Source organism: Arvicanthis niloticus, chromosome X (genome assembly GCF_011762505.2).
Source record: "Arvicanthis niloticus isolate mArvNil1 chromosome X, mArvNil1.pat.X, whole genome shotgun sequence".
In the NCBI taxonomy this organism is placed as follows: domain Eukaryota; kingdom Metazoa; phylum Chordata; class Mammalia; order Rodentia; family Muridae; genus Arvicanthis; species Arvicanthis niloticus.
The window spans coordinates 64,131,805-64,155,597 of NC_047679.1; the positions used below are offsets into that span (position 1 = coordinate 64,131,805).

Consider the following 23,793-nt stretch of genomic DNA (forward strand, 5'->3'; position numbering starts at 1 on the left):
TTTCTCTTTGTGATTTCTTTTTTTTTTTTTTTTGAAAGGTTCCAAATTTTATTACTGGACAGACACCCCAATTTAGACATGAACAAGTCTCTAAGTTAAAAATATTGAAATTCATCTGGTAGGACTGATCAATTACCATAATTCATTATAAACCCTCAGTCTTATCATTGTATGAATCCTTACAGATTCAGTTTTCTTCTCTGCCAGTGTCTTGTCTTAGAGTTTTATCTGATTTTGTTACCAGTTTTCAACCAGATCCAGTAAGCAATAGGACAATTTTGCTTTTGTTCCTTGGCTAGGAATCACTTGATTCTGAAAGTCTTATGAGAAGACATGGCGAGAAACTGAATCAGGTATAGTATGCACTATGGCAGAGGAAAGAAAAAGAGAAATCCATTTTTAGATTGTGAATGGTTTTGTTCAATTACTTCACCTGTTTGGTTATATTTTCCCATATTTCTTTAAGGGACTTATTTGTTTTCTTTTTAAGTGCTTCTACCTGTTTACCTGTGTGCTCCTGTATTTCTTTAAGGGAGTTATTTATGTCCTTCTTAAAGTTCTCTATCATCATCATGAAATGTGATTTTAAATCAAAATCTTGTTTTTCTTGTGTATTGTATCAGGATATCCAGGGCTTGCTGTGATGGGAGAACTGGGTTCTGATGATGCCAAGTAACCTTGGTTTCTATTGCTTACGTTCTTGCACTTGCCTCTCAGCATCTGGTTATCTCTGGTGTTAGCTGGTCTTGCTGTCTCTGATGGGAGCTTATCCCTCCTGTTTTCTGTGAGCATGGGGTCTTATGTGTCTCAGCACTCCTAGGAGACATGCTTTCTCTGGGAAGGATTGGGAGGATGCGAATATCTGTGGCACAGGGTCAGCACTGGGGATGGGTGGGTGGGCAGATGGAAACCAGAAGGATCATGTCATTGGCTGTGTATCCAGGGCTTCTCTGTGGTTCCTGGTTCCTGTGAATTCTGGTCGGTTCCACTTGGGCCAGATATTGGGCCAGTAGTGTTGGTATTACCTGTTATCTTAGGTATGTCAGCACTTCTGGAAGACACTAATCCAGGTGGGAATAGGGTGCAGATTGCTGTGGTACAGGGTCAGCTCTGAGTGGGCAGATGGAAACCAGAAGTGGCATCTCTTTCTTTAGGTTTAAAAAGTTTTCTTCTATGGTTTTGTTGAGCCAGGACGATGAAGGTGGTGATTATTTCCTCCTTCTCCTTCTCCCCCTCCTCCACCTCCTTCTCCTCCTCTTCAACCTCCTCCCTCTCCTCCCCTTCTCCTTCTCTTTTTCCTCTTCCTCTTCTTCCTTTTAAATCTATTTTTTACAGTTCAATCATTATCTCTCTCTTAGTCTGCCCTCTGACAGTTCCTAATCCCATTCCTCCTTCCCCCTGTCTCTAAGAGGATGTCCCAGGTCTCTGGTACATCCAACTCCTACCACCAGAGGTTTCCTGTTTCTATTCTTGATGCTGGCCCTCAACGCTACAGTCCTGTTTCCTCCAATACCTGATTATGTTCCCCTTTCCCCTTCCTGTACGCTCTCCCACCCAGCTTCCTCCCTCCCTCTGCCTCCCAAGTAGGACTGAGGCATCCTCACTTATGCCCTTTGTCTTGTTAACCTTTTATGATTTCTATGGATTGTATCCTGGGTATTCTGTACTTTTTTGGCTAATAGCCACTTATTAGTGAGTTCATAATGTCCATGTCCTTTTGGGTCTGAGTTACCTCAATCAGGATGAAGTTTTCTAGTTCTATCCATTCAGCTTCTTGTATTCCTATTATTCTTAGGTTAAAATTGGAGGTAAAGAACACTGAAATATGGAAGCGTTTGACCATGATAAATCTTCTAACGTTGATATGCAAAGACTATTCACTAAGTTTGATTGATAAAAAGGTTGAATAACAAACAGGATATGTCCTTACTTAAGCCACTGAATGCTTTATTTTTAATGTCAAATTTGAATGCCATCATACAAAGACAACAGAAAATAGAGCATCAATTGTTTGACATAATCACACAGAATATACAGGGAGAAAAATTGCTGTGTAATAAGGTCATTTGTTCTTGATGCAGGAAAAGTACTTTACTTGTATTTGTTTAATATTTCTAGAAGTAGATAAAATATGGCTGATGATGATCTCATGGTCTATAGCCATCCTGTCATGACCATGCCTGGTATCATCAGCACATGTTCATGTGAAGAGCCAGTTCTTGAAAATGATATTGTTTGTGAATTTATACATTGTCTTGTATATAAACACAAACTATAGATGCTTTTAATGATATTCTTTCTCTATATAAATTTTGCATTAATATCCCTTCTGAAGCTATTTTATAGAAGTGCTATTATTCAAAAGTGAAAAAGAATAGATCAATGACTGGTGCATATTAAAACCAGCATTCTGATGACTTCATTCTTTGCCAAATTATTAAATGTGGTTTTTCTGAATGTGATTAGCCACCTTCTCTCTGCTTGGACTTGGATAAACTAAAAACTTGTAAAACAAAATATTTTCTACAAGTCAGTTTAATGTAATTTTGCATAAATTGATTTTTGGGATCTAAAAACACTACCTTTCTTTACCTAGAAAATTAAAAACAAATTTTTACTAGCAAAGCTCTACTGTAACCTACTTTTAAAAGGCTGAGAAAGTTATTTCAAAGTTGTCTTCTCCTTTTATAAAAGCAGCTAAGGCATTCTGGGAGATTTATCATAGGAACATAAGCTGTAACTAAATACTTGATTGAAAAATAGTAGCACTCATCTAGATATATGACATAGTCCAAGGAGTAATAGCAGGAAGTAGGCAAGTATGTAATACAGTGGTTGCTAGATTACTAAGAATATCACAAATTAAGAAGGCAGCAGTACAGGAAATTGTAAGCTATGAACCATAAAATGAAAAACCATACCATGGGTAAATAACAATTGAAAAATTGACCTTTCCTTCTTGAAGTTTCATTCTTTGATTGGAATTTCATATCTGAATTTGAATATATGTCAGTTACTGGAATTATTATAAACTGTAATGTATATACAAACAAAAATTGATGGAATCTAGTAAGTTATATACCTGAATTGTTAAGAGAAAGTTAAAAGTCCACTGCACATGTATATGCATTTAAAGCAATATCAGAAAACCTGCTTCATCTATAGTTTTTGGTACAATAAAACTTGGAAACCCAAATCTAGTCTCAACTCTCACAAAGAACCCATTTGACAAGTGTACACAATGTTCCAGTTGCTAGCCTTGAAAAATATTTGAAAACATCTGATCCTATGAAATTCCTGATTGTAGCACCAGCTTCTGTGTGCTAAATAATTTGCCTATGTTATGTAATATAATACATCTCAAAGAGTGTATCGTCCTGCTTCAACAGATGAGATGACTGAGGGATTAAATGTACTTGCCCAAATTCATTTAACAACTGGCAGTCTTCTGGATTTAGGGAAAACTAAACATAGACCTAAGAATTGTGAGCAAGCTATGAATGTACTCTAATGCTAAGCTACAGCCAACGAGCAAGTTTGAACTCTTAATTTATTATCACACTGTCAAATCGTTTAAAAATTAAATTCAAATGACTCCTTAAAAGAAGTCATTTGGATTTAATCTTTTCTGTGTAGTTCTAGACTTATTTGAAAATAATTTTTGAAAGGGTTTGGGTTTAGTCGAGAATATGCAACCCTCAAGAGACTGGAGGCCCCAGGGAGTTTAGAGGTCTGGTGGGGTGGGACTCAGGGGTGGGGACATCCTTGTAGAGACAGGGGGTAGGTTAGAGGTATAGGGTGTGGAACAGTAGGAGGGTGTACTGGGAGGGGAATAAAATCTAGAGTATTAATTAATTAAGTAAGTAAGTAATTAAAATTTCTTAAAGAGATTTTCTTAATCAAGGTCAGCATCGCTATCTTACAGATGAGTAAGAGTAGATGTTTTCTTCCAGTTCCTGAGAACATTATCTGGCACCAAGTAACCTTTTAATACATTTGATGAATAGAAAAGAATTGAACTAAATGTAAAATTCGTAGTAATTGAAAATAATGTTCTAATCAATGAACCAGTATAAAGATGATCATTTCTTGCTAGAATAGGATGAAAGTATAGAATCAAGGTGATTATAGAAAAAATATTTTTGTGTAAAAGTTGATATCAGAAAACTCAGCCTTGTAGAGTGACTTATAAAATTTACAAGAGAGCAATCACAGCTTCTATTACTAGGGATATCAGCAAATTACATTGCATTGACAGGAAAATACTGTGATAGGAACTACGCAAGACTTTGTTTTGACCAAAATAAACTTGGTGTTATAAATATCCTGTAATATTACAGAGTATTCTATAGTACATCAATCTACTTTCAATTTGATGTTCTCAGGGTTCTGTTTCTATGTTTGTTTTGTCTTTATTTCCATAATTTACTACTAGAAAGCATATATTTTATGCATGGAAATATAAACCATGAAATACATTAATTAATGAATGAGAGGTACATAGAAAATTTCTGTTCTAATATCATTTAAATACATGAAAAACTAACATGCAAGCAAAAGATGAGAGTTGGAATTATATTTATATATAATTGCTAGTTATATTAAATGATATTAATGAATAAGTTAAGCAAAGTAGGATCCTCAGAAAATTTCTATTTTTTTCCACTAAGGCATAATTTATATTTTTACTAAGGTGACACTAATATTCAAGTGCCATATTTCTTTCTAGACAGCTATATAATATATAAGTACATAGTATATGAAAAACAGAACACAGATAAATGGATGGATACATATAAATTATTGACAAGAGGTAGATCAAAAGAAAAATGGTTGTATTTATTTGTTTCTACATATCAATAGAAAATACCTACTGGAATTTAAAAGAACTGTCTGAGAGGAATTTCATTATTCTTCAAAAGTATAGAATCTGATTAATAACTCAGTTATTTTAAATCATTCTGGTCCATCAGTTTGCTTAAAAAATTAGTGCTCTAAATATTTAAGAATCAGAATATTCTCAGAGTACCTGATAAAGAACCAATGTTCTCCTTAAGATACTGATGCTAACATAACCTTTGGCAAGTTTAAAGGATTCAATATATATATATATATATATATATATATATATATATATATATATATGCTCTGCTTCTCCGCCTTCCTAATGCTTAATATAGTGCTTCATGTTGTGTGTTCTGGTGAACCCCCAATCATAAAATTATCTTTATTTCTACTTTATAACTGTAATTTTGCTACTGTTATGAATTGTAATGTCAATACTGTGTTTTCTCATAGTCTTAGGTTAACCCTGTGAAAATAACATTCAACCCCCAATGGGTATGAAACCCACAAGTTGAAAACTACTATATTAGATATTTTAGTATAATAGCTGTTTCAGATTTTTCAGAGTGTTACAGTATTAAATGTTACAATCGTTGTTAGAAAGAAAAGTGAATCCTCTGCTTTTTGCCTTTTTCCCATAGTGCTTTCCAAGCCACCCATGCAAGAATCAAGGATTTCTACTTTGCTGGTACATGTTTGGATGAGATGAATTAGTAAGTAGTTTGTGTTAATTTATTCACTTAATGTATATTGAAGAACAATTATGTTACAGGTATGTCCTTCAATCAAACAAAATGATGGCATTTTAAGGATAAAAATTTATTTAATTTTCATTCTATTGTGATTTAGTGTATTAAAGACCAGGGTGCCAGTGTGTGGAAATGAATGAGATAGGATAAAGCTTACACGCAAAGTACATTGATACATTCAAATGTTTATGAACCTTCAAGTAAATAACTTTATTCCAAGAGGCAAAGAAATAGTTAAACACATTTCAGAAGTAGGTGAGAACATACCGAGAAGAAGCTGGGGGAATAAAAGATTAAAGGCCTTACAGTGAGATAGGTAAAAAGACTTACTTGAACTATAATGGTGGCAATGAAATTGAAAACCAATACATACATTCAAGATACCTTTTAGAGGTAAAGTCAACTCCATTTTCTATGGGACTTGAAGGTGTAGAAAGTGTCAAGGATGACTAAGTGTCTGATACATAAACCAAGATGAATTTCACCATAATTTTCAATAAGATGGGGAATAGTAGAAGGGTATCATGTTTCTGGGACAAGAGTATGAGTTTTATCTGAGAGCATGTAGGGTATCTTCATATATCCTATGGAATTTAAAGTAGACGGTTCTTTTGAGTAGAGCTCAGAGTAAAAGATTCAACTGGAGATATAATTTGTGAAAAATCTACAGTGATAATAATATTTGAAGCCATAGGAATACATGAGAACAATTTGTAAAGTGGTTCTCAAGGTCAGAATATGCTATAGATCTCAATCATTTAACAAGCCTCTGGATAATGATGAGGATTTTGATGATTCTAGGGCTCTGAGAAACACTGACCTAGAAAGGGGACATAAGAAAGATAAGAGTGAAAAAGGACTTCTGATCAATTAAACATTTAATTGAGTTAACCTGTAAAATAAAAATTTTAGAAATATAGACATAATTGTAATGATTCTAAACATAATTTTTATATACTCCTGAGATTCTGTAGCAGAGACAGTATTATGCTCTCAAGGAAGAAAAAATGTTACACTTTCTATCTGAGGGTATTTTACAACTACAATTTATTTGCATTTTTAATATTGGCCCCAGAAGTTAATATGTAAATATTTACAGCTACAAGCATAAGTGCTCATTTCCCCTATCCTAAATTATCTAAAAATGTGCCCAAATTTACAAACCAAATTATTTTAATCAGAGCTGTCTAACATTTATCTTACTGTGTTTTCTCAATGTAAAAGTAAGAGTTAAAATACTTTTAGATACCTTATACAATAGTTTCATTCAACATTCATCAATAACCACAGTGTTTTGACTGGCATTTACAACTACAAAAAATAAGATATTCTATGTACTGGTAACTTCTTTTATTGAAGTGGTTGTTCAGCTACCTTTTGCAGGCTGATATTGTTTTGTTTAATGAAGAAATGTGTGTTATTTGATTACTTTTACATTAATTTGCTAGAATTTTTTAAAGACTGCACAATGCAATTGACAAATCATTTCTTATTTATCTTCATTATTCTGCTGTCCTTGAATTGACTATAACTCTGTGCCACAAATTAGTTGAAAATCTATTATTCTTTCAAGTGTATCACCTTTAATCTCTGTATATATTAAACACCATGTCTATAGAAGTAGATGGGTGCAATTTTATCATTGTAACAAAAAATTCATGTAAATAAAATATGCTCTGCCACACATTAATTCCAAATTTTAAAACCGTTTTGGTATTTTAAAATACATCCTACAAATTTTAAGGTGAGTTGACTAACATTAACAATGAATGTTTCTCTATAGCAGGCTCTATATTCATGTTTAATTAAAATTAAATTAAATTAAATTACCCTTAATTTCAAAGAGAATATTGCTAACATTTGTATTCAACATGCCGGGAGGAAGGGTTGTTCTTCCCTTAGTGAGTTTATTATATCCCAATCTCAATTTTAATTATGTTAAATTTAATATTGGTTCATTGCTACTGTCTATAATTTATGCCTTAGAGACCCAAGCATAACTTTCTTATTGTCTGGAGGAAAAAATAACCTCCTTCTTGACAGCACTTAACTAATAACTTGTTATAAGAAGAAAATAAAATTCTAACAATTATCAGAGATGCTATGTGAGCTTTCCCAGAAAAAGGAATTCTAATTAAAATAGCTAGAATTCTCCTAAAAAGCACCAAAAATATACGTAAACAATAAGTGCATTTTATGCTGTCAAGGCAGAAAGTAAGAGAATATTGGCATTTGGGAGAAAATGGGGAAGAAGGGCAGTGCTTAAGTATCATCATACCTGTTGGCCTCTTGTTTTCATGAAGAAGAAGTTGTGGTACTTCAAAAGAGTTAAATCCATTACATTTTCATTAAATGACTTAAAAAAGAGTTAAAATGTGTCAATAGATACAAAACAACTAACAGAAACAAGTCTCAAACATTTGGCTGCTTAAATAACATCAAAACAAATACAACTGTTTCAAAGCAAACATGTTTTAATACTGGCAATTAACATGTGACTCATTCTCCTTACCTTTTAATGTTCAAGTGCAGTCTAAGTGAATGTATTCCCTGGCATTATCTCCATCACATTTTTTTCTAGTCTAGAAATGCTTAAAGTACTCTCTGTGATAAATCTTTGTTAGTTAAATTTAAAATATTTAAATTACTATGTTATAGTGTGCAATAAGAACCCAGAATTCTTCATAATTTTTTTCAAAAATTTTATGTAATGTAAGAATTTAACAAGTATAATTTATTGAAAAGAAATAATTAAAGCCAGCCTATAATTATTTTCATTTTCAGTATTTATTATTATTTTCCTACAAAATCATAAAATGTGATATTATTTAAGAAGTGAAAGAAAGGATACATAAAATTGTTTCAATTAAGATAAATACTTGTCTATAGAGAAATATAATTAACTTCAAACATACACATGGAAAATGAAAATTAAAACATTGAAAGTCATATATGGTTGTACCACCCTTAACTCATCCTATCTCATCTGCTATCTGCTGTAGGGTGGAACCTTGATAGTAATTGAATGGGAAGCAGTTTCAACAAATACTTATGTTACAACTATTTTTCTTTTTTATTAGTGAAAGAGATGGCATACTTAGAAAACAGAAATAATTACTTAACAAAAATACCCTGAGTTCAAGAGATGACTAAAATGTCATCTAAATCGGTATAGTTTTACTGATCTAAGTTGTGATATAACGTCTAATATCAAAAGCTTCTCATATGAGTTTGCTTTTGCATTAATGTGAAATCATATTTTGGGTAATATTAGACACATAGACAAAAAGAGTAACCTACATTCAGGTAATTTTTGTCTGCCAACTAACTTCTAATATATGTAATTTAAATGACAAAAATATTTTAAGTGGTCTGTTAACACAAACCTATAATCCCAACACTCCTGCTTAGGCAGTAGGTTCTCAAGGGTACATCAACTACATCATAAGATCTTGTGTTAAAATAATTATTTAAAAAATTAATTATCATAATTATAGTATATAAAATAAATGTATGTATTTGTTGTAGTAACAAAATGCAGAAGATCCATCAGTAGTTTTTCACCTTGTTGGAAATATTTGTCAATTTAAAATACAAGATTGTAACTTTAATATATGTTATGCAATTGCAATGGTAACCAAAAAGGAAACATCTTTGGAATATACAAAAGGAAGAAATGGTTGTCACTGAATGTAACTATAACAAAGTGAATGAAATTCAGAGGAAAGTAGGAAGAGAGGAACAAGACCCACAGTACTGGGAGGAAAATAAAACAAACAAATATCCATTACTTCAATATCAGTAATTACATTTAAATGGAATACATTCTATAGTCATAGGACAGATAGTCTCAATTTATTTTTAAAAAATAACAGATTTAAACCATATTATATAAGTGCACATAGAAAATTAAAGGATGAAAATTTTTTCCCTTGAAAATGGAAATGGGGCTGGAGCTGTGTGTAGCACAGTGGTAGAAAATAAAAACTAATTGAAAGCACAAATGACCAAAGTTAATCAGGAGAAATATGGACTTTAAATCAAGAGTTGCTTTTTAAAAAAATAAGGGCAAGGTGAAGACATTTGTTGTAAATATTGGTGATCTGAAGTACATCCTGTAATCTACATGGTGAAAGAAATATGTTGACTCCCAGATGTGCGGGCTTTACTCTTACCTCCACAAGCATACTATAGTAAATATGACATGTTTAGTACCTTTCATACAAGCATGAAAGCATGCACACACAAACAAATGCAAGTACATAAAAAATAAACAGAAACACACATTCTTAAGTAATCATGGAAATTCTCTAGGTTAGGTCACTAAGTTGGTCATAAAATAAGATTCAGTATATTTTAAAAGGATTGAAGTTTTAGAAGTATCTTTTCTTAACTAAATGAAAGAAAAATAAAAATCCTTACAAATAATTCAGAACCTTTAATTAATTTGACATAAAAACTCTCAACACATTAATTTCTACTATTAAAAGTTTTATATGCCAATGTATCTTTTAAATCAACAGGGTAACAGAATTAAAACTTTGAAGTCAATATTATTTTAAATTTGGCCATTCATAAACCACTGAATGTTAATTCACTTACTGTTTTTATCTAAATAGGGAAGGACCATAGCATTTGAGACCAAAAAGCTTCAAGAACAGTAAATTCATTCAAAACTCAAAAACAATATTTCAAAGACCAGTAATAGAATTATAAACTGAAAATTCCAAATGGTGGCTATTATCTGATGAAGTACATAGAAATATATCTGTCATGTAGAACTTGACAGATGACTCTAGTAAATAAACCCTTATTACAACTAAAGTAAATTTGGGTTTTTGTTGTTCTGAAATCTGACTGAATTTACAAGTCCCTAATGCAGTAAAAAAATTGCAGTATGTGATTTTTTATGATTAATAATTGCTTGTTCATTTTATAATAGGTATCACCATGATGCCTAAGTAACTTAAGAGACATATTAGACAAGAAAAAAGATAAGGCTAGAAATCCTATGTAGAAAATTTCTCAAGAATATGCATGTATAAAAGAGTGACAGATTTTTTTTGATCACAGATTTTAGGCTTCTTATATTGAGAACTTGTTTTCCTGGTGTTCTTTAGTGAGTATAAGTCAAATTCAACTTTATTTAAGTTCCATCTGGTGGGAAAAGGGGTTAGAGACATAATTAAAATGTTATTTCTAGTTTCTACATTTCATGTTTGTTCAAAATAATATTTCGACTATCAATTATTTTATGAAATATAATCCACAAATATGTTGGAATTAAACAATATACTATAAAACAACACATGAATCAAAGAAGTCAAATGAAAAATTTAAAAATACTTTGATGTAGAAAAAATAAAAATAAAGAATATAAAATATACCAAAAACTTAGGAGATACAACAAAAGCAGGGTTAAGAAGGAAGTTATCACCATAAACACTACCATAATGTTTTGTGATGCTGTAATAAAACCCATGTCCAAAAGCAACTTAGGCAAAGCAAGTCTTTATTTGGCTTTCATGTCCCCACCAATGACAAGAGAAATCAGAGCAGGAACTCAAGGCTAAAACCTGGAGGCAGGAAGTAGAGTAGAGACCATAGAGAAATACTGCATACTGGCTTGCTCCCTGTGGATGGTTCAGAGTGCTTGATCTCTACTCTAAAACAATCAGCCTAGGAGACATCTCCTACATTGTTCATTAATCAACAAAATGTCCAATAGACGTGTATAGGTCAGTCATATGGAGCCATTTTCTGGATTAAGATTCCTTCTTCCCCAGTGTCTTTCATTTGTGTCAAGTTGAAAAAACAAAACCAAAATCCAACCAATACAAATGAAGAAACACATACAGAAAAAAAGAACAATCAAAAATTAACAACTAAAATTCACCCTTGTAAGAACAGTGAAACAAACTAACTCTAACTCTAGATGAAGGAAGGGCATGGCCTTGATATAACCAATCTTAATGAGTTCTGTTCCCAGTACTCACACAAGGCAGCTTACAACCCCAGCCATAAAAGTACTAATACTATAAAATTCCTAAACTAATTAAATTCACAAATATAGAAAATTGAACCATGGGAACACAGCAAGTGGGAGATATTTAATGAAGATACATTTCAGTTCTATGTGGGAAGAAGGGCCCTTGGGCCTGAGGGTGATGAAGCCTAAGTGTAGGGAAATGCCAAGGTAGGGGGCAAGTACTCTCATTGAAAGAGGGGGAGTGGGGATAGGATAGGGGGTTTCCAGAGGGAAAACCTGGAAAGGGAATAACATTTGAAATGTAAATAAAAAATGTCTAATAAAAGAAAAAATGATGGGAAAAAAAAACAAAAAATCTTCTGTTACATTTAACAGCAATGTAAAAGTACTTACCACAGTGAACTACATAGGAAAATAGGTAAAATGATAAATTTTATTGTGATTTCTTTAACTACAGCAGTGTGAAAAATACTCCATATAATTATGCCATGTAAATACATTAAAATTATCGTAATTTAGTAGACACCAAAATTGCCTATGACAATATCAATTACCCATGATGACTCACAACACATAAGAAATGGAAAAGAATTTTCTTCATTTGATGAAAATAGTCATAAATAAAATAGATTTAACATCAGAATTAATCTTGAAATAAGTGTTTCATTCTAAGGTCAGAAAGAAAGCTGAAGTGTCTATTCTTATTATATATTCAATATAATCCTTGAGATTTTTATTATGTATTGTCAACCAAGAAAGGTGAATAAATGGAGGGATTTTTATTCACAGGTAACCTGATTATCTATATAGAAAATTGATCCAAGTCATTTTGAAAGCTATATGTAATAAATGAAATGAGCAAGATTTTAGGATTTAAAAATCAGTGTACAAAAATCATTTGGATATCTTTATTTTAACCATGAATAATCAGAAATTAAAATTCTAAAATGCCATGTAAAATATTATTCAAATATACTAAATACTTGAATGATTTAGTAAGAAGGAGAAGGTCTCTTACTGCCAGACCTGAGTTTCATCCTCAAGACCCACATGGTTGAAGAAAAGAACCCACTTATGCAAGTTGTCCTTAGATATCCACATATGCTTTGACACATGCATATTCACATGCATACACACACTCAAATATAATTAAAAGATATTCACCTTTTTTGGTTTTCCCGAGACAGGGTTTCTCTGTGTAGCCCTGGCTGTTCGGGAACTCACTCTGTAGACCAGGCTGGCCTCAAACTCTGAAATCCACCTGCTTCTGCCTCCCAAGTGCTGGGATTAAAGGCGTGCGCCACCACTACCCAGCTAAGATAATCACTTTTAAATATGTTAAATCTTTAAAGATTGCCATGAAAAATATGTCTAAAAAGTATACATTAGAAAATTTAAAACATTGCTAAAGTATTTTAAAATATACTCAAAGAAAAACATGCCATTATGTGGTTCAAAGGGCTCAGTAGTGTTAAGACACTATTACTTTCTAAAGTCATTTATTGTTTTTTATTATAATTAAAGCCAAAATTTTAATAGCCTTTAAAATAGAAGTTGACAAACTAAATCTAAACAACTTATGGATTGCAATATTTTATATATGTATTATTAATATATTATAAATCATAATATCTATGTCATTAATATTACTAATATTATATTAAATTACAATATGATAAATTTTGATATCTACCATGACCTTTATATAAAACTAATAAATAAAGGCAATTTCCCATTAATAGAGGACTGAGGATGTAACTCAGTTGGTTCAGTGATTGCTCAGTAATACATAAAGCATCCGGTTTGATCCTCAGCACTATTTAAACCAGGCATGGTTGCTCTTGCCTCTAATGCCAGCACTTAGAGGCAAACACTGGAAGATCAAGTCAGAGTCATCTTCTGTAGAGCATGTTTGAGGTCAGCTTGACATACATGAGACCCTACAATACACACACACACACACAAACAAACAAACACACACGAAGAAGAGGAGGAAAAGAAGGAGAAGGAATAGAAGAAGGAGGAGGAGGAGGGGAGACAAATTATTGTAATAATGGGAAGAACATATACATTCTAAGTTATTAGAATCACAATCCACAAATATTCTGATAGATTGAAGCATTGGTATGAAATATCTTATTTGTGAGTGATAAATAAAATTAAAATAGAAAATACAGAAGAAAAAATATTTACAAACCCTTTATTTGAATATGGCTATATCCAAAATATACAATGAATTCTCAATGAACGAATAGAAAAACTACAAATTAAAAAATATTTGACCTGATATTTATCAAAGGTATTCAGATAAAAATAATCATGAAAAATAATTTGCAACATTTTCAGTCATTGTATGACTTACTAAAAATGGCCAAAAGAAATATCACTGACAATACAGAACACCGTTGAAAGTACAGAGTGACTAGAATATCCACACATTGCTGCTAGAAACTGCAAATTAAGTTATGAAATAGAACTTAAACATGTATTATACATATGATCCTGTTGTTCCAGGCTTATGCATTTGTCCCAAAGAAATAAAAGTATATAGCTGCACAAAGACTTGTAAAACCAAAGTCTGGTTATTATGATCTGTGAAAACTAGCTTCACCTTGACATAAAATGCCTTAGGCAAAGTAATAAAAGTTCTTGTAAAACTAAATATGTGTCTCAATAGGATACCACAGTGAAAGATTACATGTATGATTTTTTCTTATTCTTTCTTATTTATTTATTTAAATTATGTTATTTATTTACATTTCAGTCATTGCCCTCTTTAGTTCCTCCCACAGTTCCTCCTTTCATTCTTCCTCCCTCTTGCCTCTTAAAGGGTGCTATCTCCCACCCCAGGCCTCCTCTTTCCCTGGGCCCTCAAGGCTCTCCAGGATTAAGCTCATCTTCTCACACTGAAGCCAGACCATATATATATATATATATATATATATATATATATATATATATATATATATATATATATATATATATATATGCCAGGGGCATTGAACCAGCCAGTGTATGCTCCTTGTTGGTGGCTCAGTCTCTGGAAGCTCCCTGGGGTCTGGTAAGTTGAGACTGCTGGTCTTTCTAAGGGGCTGCTCTCCCCTTCAGCTTCTTCAATTCTTCCCCTAATTTCTCCATAGGGGTCTCCAACTTTAATCCAATGGTTGGGTGTAAGTATCTACACTTGTCTCATTTAGCTACTAGTAGGGCCTCTAAGATGACAGACATGCCAGTCTGTAAGCAAATGATAGTATCAGTAATAGTGTCAGGCCTTGGAACCTCCCATGAGATGGAGCCCAAGTTGGGCTGGTCATTGGACCATCTTTCCTTCAGTCTCTTCTCCTTTTTTGTCCCTGCAGTTCTTTTAGATAAGAACAGTTCTGGGTCAGAAATTTTGATTGTGGGTTAGTAACCCTGTCCTTCCACTTGAGGCCCTGACTATCTACTGGAGGTTGACTCTTCCAGTTCCCTTTTCCCAATTTTGAGCATTTTGGCTAAGGTTACCCTATTGAGTCCTTAGAGTCTCTCACCTCTAGGTCTCTGGTGCTTTCTACAGGGTCCCACCCACCACTACCACTGATGTTGCTTATCTCCATTCATTCTCTTGACCCTCTGAGATTCTCTCCTGCCCTCCCATACCTGATCCTGTTCCTCTTTTCCCTTCACCTCCCCTCCCGTCTCCCACACAGGTCCCTCTCTCCCTTTGCCTCGCCTAATTATTTCCCTCTCCTTCTGTATGTTTGTTTTGTTTTTGTTTTTTTTTTTACAAAAGAAACAACTTTATTGAAACCATAGCATAATGTAAAAAATCCACAATAGAAAATTAAGTGGGAGTAAGAATGCAAACAAAGGGGCAGACACAGTGTGCTGTTTTCTCAATTATTCATACAAATAAAAAGTTCCTCTCTCCTAGAACATATTCTGAAGCCTACTTATGAAAATCAGACTTCCCAGGATATCTAAATTGAGTCACAGAGATTCTTTCAAACCATTGCTCTAAGGAGACAGAACTGTTTATTTAGCTACTTCCTGTATAATGATCTAATTCAAACATGAGTTTCTTTACCTGTAACTTCTAAGGTAGAAGAAATGATATTAACACCGTCAGAACTATTCATCCCTTAGATAACTAGTTTTGTAAAAATCCCAAGGTTTTGGGACTCTTTGCATTCCACCTCAAATTTTTAATGTCCCACTGGGAATCCATTTATTCATGCTTTCCATTTTAAATCTCTCCTACATTTAGGATTCAAATATGTGTTTAAATCTAGTGGTGGCAGATCCCTACATTGCAAATACTGGCTTCACTGAGTAATCTGCTTCACTTCACTTAATGGGAAACTTCTGTGGAGAGTCTAAGAGATGTTCGTATAAGCAGGAATTTCAACAGCAAAGTGGCACTGCTCAGCAAAGGGAAAAAATAAAATATTTAAAGATCTTTGATTACTTATCAGTGTGTGCAACACTGAATAATTTCATAATATTTTTTCTCATCAGTCCAGACTAAGATAAATCATTTCATGGAATTCATGTCTGGAGACTCCTCCCCCCCTTTCTAAGTGGGGTTGAAGCCTCCTCACTTGGGCATTTCTGCTTGTTACACTTCTTATGGTCTATAGGTTGTGTCCTAGGAATTCTGTGTTTTGGGCTACTATCCACTTAACAGTGAGTACATACCATGCATGTCCTTTTGTGTCTGAGTTACCTCACTCAGGATAATATTTTCCAATTCCATCAATTGGCTTGCAAAATTCATAATGTCCTCATTTTTGATAACTGAATAGTATTCCATTGTGTAAATGAACCATATTTTCTGTATCCATCCTTCTGATGAGAGACATCTGGGTTGTTTCCAGCTTCTGACTATCACAAACAAGGCTGCTATGAACATAGTGGAGCACATGCCCTTGTGGCATGGTGGGGCATCTTTTGAGTATATGCCCAAGAGTGGTATAGCTGGGTCTTCATGTAGAGCTATTTCGTTTTCTGAGGAACCTCCAGATTGATTTCCAGAGAGGTTGTACCAGTTTGCAATCCCACCAGCAATGGAGGAGTGTTCCTCTTTCTCCACATCCTTCCAGCATATGCTGTCACTTGAATTTTGATCTTAGTCATTCTGATTGGTGTAAGATGAAATCAAAATTTCACTATTTGTGGATGATATGATAGTATACTTAAGTGACCCTAAAACTTCCACCAGAGAACTCCTAAACCTGATAAACAACTTCAGTAAATTGGCTGGATATAAAATCAACTGAAACAAATCAGTAGCCTTCCTATACTCAAAAGATAAACAGGCTGAGAAAGAAATTATGGAAATGACACCCTTCACAATAGTTACAAATAATATAAAATATCTTGGAGTGAATCTAACTAAGCAAGTAAAAGATATGTATGACAAGAACTTCAAGTCTCTGAAGAAAGAAATTAAAGAAGATCTCAGAAGATGGAAAGATCTCCCATGCTCCTGGATTGGCAGGATTAATATAGTAAAAATAGCCATCTTGCCAAAAGCAATCTATAGATTCAATGCAATCCCCATCAAAATTCCAAACCAATTTTTCATAGAGATAGAAAGAGCAATTTGCAAATTTATTTGGAACAACAAAAAACCCAGGATAGCGAGAACTATTCTCAACAACAAAAGAATTTCTGGGGGAATCACCATCCCTGACCTCAACCTATACTACAGGGCAATAGTAATAAAAACTGCATGGTATTGGTACAGAGACAGGCAGGAAGATCAATGGAATAGTACTGAAGATCCAGAAATGAGCCCACATACCTATGGTCACTTGATCTTTGACAAAGGAGCTAAAACCATCCAGTGGAAAATGGACAGCATTTTCAGCAAATGGTGCTGGTTCAACTGGAGGTCAACATGTAGAAGGATGCAAATCAATCCATTCATATCTCCTTGTACAAAGCTCAAATCCAAGTGGATTAAGAACCTTAACTTAAAACCAGATACACTGAAACTAATAGAAGAGAAAGTGGGAAAGACCCTCAAATACCTAGGCACAGGGGATAAGTTCCTGAACAGAACACCAATGGCTTATGCTCTAAGATCAAGAATTGACAAATGGGACCTCATCAAATTGCAAAGCTTCTGTAAGGCAAAGGACATTGCCAATAAGACAAATCAGCAACCAACAGATTGGGAAAAGATCCTAACCAATCCTACATCCAATAGAGGGCTAATATCCAAGATATACAAAGAACTCAAGAAATTATACTCTAGACAACCATATAACCCTATTAAAAATGAGGTACAGAGCTAAACAAAGAATTCTCAACAGAGGAAACTCGAATGGCTGAGAAGCACCTTAAGAAATGTTCAACATCCTCAGTCATCAGGGAAATGCAAATCAAAACAACCCTGAGATACCACCTCACACCAGTCAGAATGGCTAAGATCAAAAACTCAGGTGATAGTAGATGCTGGCGAGGATGCGAAGAAAGAGGAACACTCCTGCATTGTTGGTGGGGTTGCAAGCTGGTACAACCACTCTGGAAATCAGTCTGGCAGTTCCTCAGAAAACTGGACATAGCATTACCTGAGGATCCAGCTATAGCACTCCTGGGCATATACCCAGAAGATGCTCCAACATATAACAAGGACATATGCTCCACTATCTTCAAGGCAGCCTTATTTATAATAGCCATAAATTGGAAAGAACCCAGATGTCCTTCAACAGACAAATGGATACAGAAAATGTGGTGCATTTACACAATGGAATATTACTCAGCTATTAAAAATAATGAATTCAAGAAATTCTTAGGTAAATGGATGGATCTAGAAATTATCATCTTGAGTGTGTTAACCCAATCACAAAAGAACACACAGGGTATTTATTCACTGTTAAGCGGATGTTAGCCCAAAAGCTAGGATTAGCGAAGACTCAACCTGCAGACCACATGAAGCTCATGAAGAAGGAAGACCAAGAGGGGATGCCTCAGTTCTACTTAGAATGAGTAACAAAAATGCTCAAGGGAGCAAATATGGAAACAAAACATGGGACAGAAACTGAAGGAGGAGCCATCAGGAGACCATTCCACCTGGGTATTCATCCCATGTACAGTCACCTAAGCTAAACACTGTTGTGGATGGCTGGAAGTGCATAAGGTGAGGAACATGAAATAGCTGTCTCCTTAGAGGTCTGCTAAAATTAGTGTTTATATAAATTACATCACTCAGCTTTTAATAAATTTAGGCATTCACCCACAAAATATTGGTACCTGATATATAGATGTAATAAGAGGACAAAAATGATGAAGGTCATTCTTCTCATCCACAGGCTAGGAGACAGAATAAGAGGATAAGTATTTAAAAGAAAATTGTGGAGTAGTTTAATATATTCTGTGATAGAGATATGGACAGTTCTCCCTGGAGTGGACTTAAGTGAGGCAGCACTGAAATTTCGAATTTACCCTGGAGGAGATCAAAAGTTACTGAAAACTTTTAACCATCAACTATGGTAGTGATTGATTTATGTTTAAAGGAGATCATACTGTATGACAGTATGGAAGACAGATTTAACAGTGGAAAATTGGCAGCATATATTATCATTAAAAATATCTTGGTTGAATGTCATGATTCATGTCCATAATCCTAGCACTCAGGAGGCTGAGGCAAAAGGATTGAATTATCTACATAGAATTGTACCTGAGAATAGTGGAATGCAACTATTTTCTAGCTACTACAGAGAGTAAAGAAAAAAATATGAGTTTCAGATGAGGCCATGCTGGACTATATAGGCAATTGAACAATATTCTGACTCAAATACATATCATTGAAGCCAGGTGGAAAATTGTTCTATTATAATTGAAGTCAGCCATACTGAGGATGATATACTGTTGGATATAGAAACGTATATTCCATAGGACATGACCACAAAAAGGATCTGGAAAGCATGATGATATTTTCTCCTTGAGAGAACTCAAATAAAATTGACTTTCTTAGTATCCTGCCCATAAATTATTAGAATTGATGTCATCCCGGTTGGAGAGATGGCTCAGTGGTTAAGAGCACTGACTGCTCTTCCAGAGGTTCTGAGTTCAATTCCCAGCAACTACATGGTGGCTCACAACCATCTGTAAAGGGATCTGATGCCCTCTTCTGGTGTGTCTGAAGACAGCTACAGTGTACTCATAAAAATAAAATACATAAATCTTTAAAGAAAACAGAATTGAAGTCATTCAATCTTTAATAAAGTTTTTAATCTTATCTTTATCAGAAAAAAGAAAACTCTGGAAATTTACTTCAAAAACTTTCAATGCTGTATATACATATTATCTAAGCCACTACTAGCCTTTAAAATTTAATATTTACCAATATTTAATATGTATTTAAAATTTAATATTTAATAATAACAAGAAATTTAGCGATGTTCCTTTCAGTGAGGATATCTTTATCTTAATAATGGAAGACCCATTATGACATCATTCTCTCTTTTTTGTAAAGTATTGTCAAAGTAGGGCTCTCCTAGGTTATGTGGATAGATATGTTAGATGACTAGATCTGCCAAAGGAGATTTTCATAAATGAAGAATATCCAGGATAAGTGAAACTATAATCTGAATATATATATATATATATATATATATATATATATATATATATATTTAACAAAAGTTACAAATTATTTTATTAAATTACTGTGCTTAATTCACCAAAATGAATTTATATACCTAACATACCAACATATTTCATGGCAATTATTTGACTTTACATTTCTACACATATATTCCAGAAACCCTCAGGAAGGACATATTGTATTGTGTGGCCGCTTGTATTAGAACAAACAATTTGTTTGGAATAATTCCAAACAAATACAAATGTTTTCATAAAGAACAAATAAATCCCAGACATTCAAGACAGAAATAATGGTTTAGCTATTTTCCTTCCTTTTTTTATTCTTTCTCCACCCTATTGTATGTGGCATTCCTAGAATGTTAAAATGGTTAAAATTTTGATTTTGTAATCTTTAGGATGATAATAATACCAAAACATTACCAAGATATATAAATATTAAACTTGCTAAGTTGTTCAAATTAGAGAATGTCCTTAATACACATGGAAGTAAGGTCTGTGTAACATAAACATATAATGTGGAAAGAGATTATGATAAAAGCATTATAATGGATAGAGAGATCACTGATCTTATTTTTCTGATAACTGGTTGAAGGAATGCATTGTGTTCTTATTTGCCAGGCCAAAGAATAAGCACCCTGGGTGAGATGTACAAAAACGGTGCCTTATTCTGTTTTTCACTGTTCTAATATTTGACACACACAGCCATGTTCACCCTGACATTCCCCTTATTCCTTCCCAGGTCCATGTTCACCCTGATCCCACATTCCCCTTATTCCTTATGGTGTATGCACTGTCATTGCATCCTCTGTGACTTCACAATAGGCTCCTGCCTGTTGCCTAGGCAATGGAGGTCCAGAGCCATTAGCAGGCTGCCCGGGGCAGGAGCTCTGGACTCTCCGGGCAGCTGGGTTTGCCAGCAGTTGTGTGCCCTTGAGGCTTAAAAAAAACTCCCCACGACAGCGGATTTTCTAGCTCTGGACAGCACATCATCCAGGAGCCCAAGACCCAGGAATCGTGCAACCTTTCAGGTGTAGTTAAGAAGCCCTTGGCCCTCTCTTCTCCTATCCATCTCCCAGAACAGCTCCTTGAGAACCCAGGCCACCAAACCAGCCCATCCCCTCATCCCAGCCCAGCCCTTACTCTGACCACCAGCTACTCTGGACTCTCATAGCTGGGCCCTGTATCACCAAAGTCATCTCCCACTTCCCAGGTCCACTACGAAGAAATTATCCATTTCCTCTTGGGGAACATGGCTCTAAAGCGTATTAAAAAGGAGCTTCTGGACCTGGCTCGCGACCCTCCAACCCAGTGTTCTGCAGGCCCTGTGGGGGAAGATCTGTTTAATTGGCAAGCAACCATAATGGGGCCTAATGACAGTCCCTACCAAGGCGGGGTCTTTTTTCTGGCCATCCGTTTCCCAACAGATTATCCATTTAAACCACCCAAGATTACATTCATCACAAGAATTTACCATCCAAATATCAACCAAAAGGGAAGCATTTGTCTTGATATCCTGAGATCTGAGTGGTCACCAGCACTGACAATATCTAAAGTTCTTCTGTCTATCTGCTCTCTGTTGTGCGATCCGAACCCAGATGATCCATTGGTTCCTGAAATTGCGAAAACCTACCGCAAGGACAAGAAAAAATATGATAGACTGGCTCGAGAATGGACTGAGAAATTCGCTATGTGATTTCAACGTGTAATCTCATGGCCATAATAATAAAAGCAATGCTGGTGGTTCAATTTATTGAATGTCTCTTGCTTATTTTCTATGGGGTGAAATGTTTGTCATTCTTTTGAGAACACATTGCACATCTTTCAAACAGGCTAACATGGACCAGGAGAAACAATGTCCTATAGAGAAGACAGTGGGTTTGGAGGGAAGGGATGGGGAAGGGGGTTGGAAGATAGGGAACAATAGAGAGGAGATATGGGAAAGAGTGGTACGGGAAAACATGGAAGACCAGATTCAATTTATATTTGACTAAAAGATTTCCTTATTGATTCAGGGTTGGGAAACATAGGAAGAACAAGGCAATTGCTTTAGATGACAAAAATCAGTTCAACCAATCAGTGTGGGAAACATTGTGAAACAGAATCTCACTATGTAGTTTATACTGGCTTTGCTCTCAAAAGGAAGCTATCCGTGTTCACCTCAAATAACCTATCTTTATGCCTCTGCCTCCCCACTTCTGAGAGTACAGGCATGCGCCACAGGGCCAAGACCCACTGGGAAGATACTTTAAGATATTTTTAATGGAAGCATTTAAAAAGCACATTGTGTTGTCATTGTTTCTGTTTTGAAATAGCTTGTATAGTTTAGTTCCTTTCAATTGATAAAGAATGACAGGTCGGTGAAATAAAACTGAATTAGAGTTTATCAAATGAGTGCAGATATATTATCTTTAAAATATATCAAATCCAATTCTATAAATATTTTCTAAAAGTAATATATTCACTTGAATTAAGTGATCAGTAAAGATCAAACAGTTCTGTTCATCATCATCATCATGTTTTTGCAGTCAAGTTGTTAACCCCCTCCCAGTCTGCCCGCCCACAGTCCTCATCCCATTCTTCCACCAGTCTCAAAGAGGATGTCCCCACCCCCTACCCCACCCCCACCCTACCAGACCTCTCCACTCCCTGAGTCCACAAGACTCTCCAGGGTTAGGTGCATCTTTTCTCACTGAGACCAGCCCAGGCAATCCTCTGCTGTATATGTGTCAGGGGTCTCAGACCAGCTAGTGTATGCTGCTTAGTTGGTGGTTCAGTTTCTGAGATCTCAGGGCTCCTGGTTAGTTGAGACTGCTGGTCTTCCTGTGCAGTCAACTTCCTCCCCCCACCCCCAGCTTCTTCTAGCCTTTCCCTAATTCAACCACAGCAGTCCCCAACTTTAGTTCATTATTTGGGCCTCTCAGAGGACAGCCATGCTAGACTCCTGTCTGTAAACACTCGATAGCATCAGTAATAGTGTCAGGCCTTGAAGCCTCCCCTTGAGATGAGCTTGTCACTGGACCTCTGTTCCCTGCCTCTTCTTTATTTTTGTCCCTGCAGTTCTTTTAGACAGGAACAATTCTGGCTAAGAGTTTTGACTGTGGGATGGCCAATCCCTCTCCCCACTGTAGGGCATTTCATCTAAAGCTCCTCCCTTTGAGTCCTGAGAATCTCTCACCTGCCAGGTCTCTGGTACAACTTCTACCTCCCGAGATATCCTGATTCCATTGTTTCTGCTGCCCCTCAGGGCCTCACTCCGGTCCCCCCCCAATACTGATTATGTTCCCCCTTTCCTTTCCATGTTCCCTCTCCCACCCAGGTCCCTCCTTCTCTCTGCACCATGTGGTTACTTTCTTCTCCCACCCAAATGGGGTTGAGGCATCCTCACTTGGGCCATTCAGCTTGTTAACTTTCTTGAGTTCTGTAGCTTGTACCCTGGGTATTCTGTATATTTGGCTAATATCCACTGAGTGCATACCATGCATGTCCTTTTGGGTCTGAGTTACCTCACTTAGTATGATATTTTCCAATTCCATCCATTGCCTGCAAAACTAATGATGTCCTTGTTCTTAATAGCAGAATAATATTCCATTGTGTAAATGAACCACATTTTCTGTA

General features: G+C 35.0%; 2 protein-coding genes and 1 pseudogene across 2 annotated transcripts in view; 2 read left to right on the top strand and 1 right to left on the bottom strand.

Annotated features, from left to right (window-relative positions):
- LOC117694996 (uncharacterized) overlaps positions 1-23,793 on the top strand; it is a 352,556-nt gene that overhangs the window by 309,928 nt on the left and 18,835 nt on the right. Inside the window, 1 exon segment of the mRNA XM_076918452.1 lies at positions 5,487-5,558. Coding sequence (XP_076774567.1) covers positions 5,487-5,558 — 72 coding nt within the window.
- Positions 180-335, bottom strand: LOC117695542 (large ribosomal subunit protein eL39-like; annotated as a pseudogene).
- Positions 21,061-21,894, top strand: LOC117694495 (ubiquitin-conjugating enzyme E2 D4-like). The gene is made up of 2 exons (XM_034485427.2): positions 21,061-21,206; positions 21,389-21,894. Exon 2 carries the CDS (start codon positions 21,428-21,430, stop codon positions 21,869-21,871), a length of 444 nt encoding a protein of 147 aa, XP_034341318.1. The 5' UTR covers positions 21,061-21,206; positions 21,389-21,427; the 3' UTR covers positions 21,872-21,894.

Bases quoted from the DNA above. Each gene is read 5' to 3' on its own strand.
- LOC117694495 (XM_034485427.2), top strand. From the start codon at position 21,428: ATGGCTCTAAAGCGTATTAAAAAGGAGCTTCTGGACCTGGCTCGCGAC.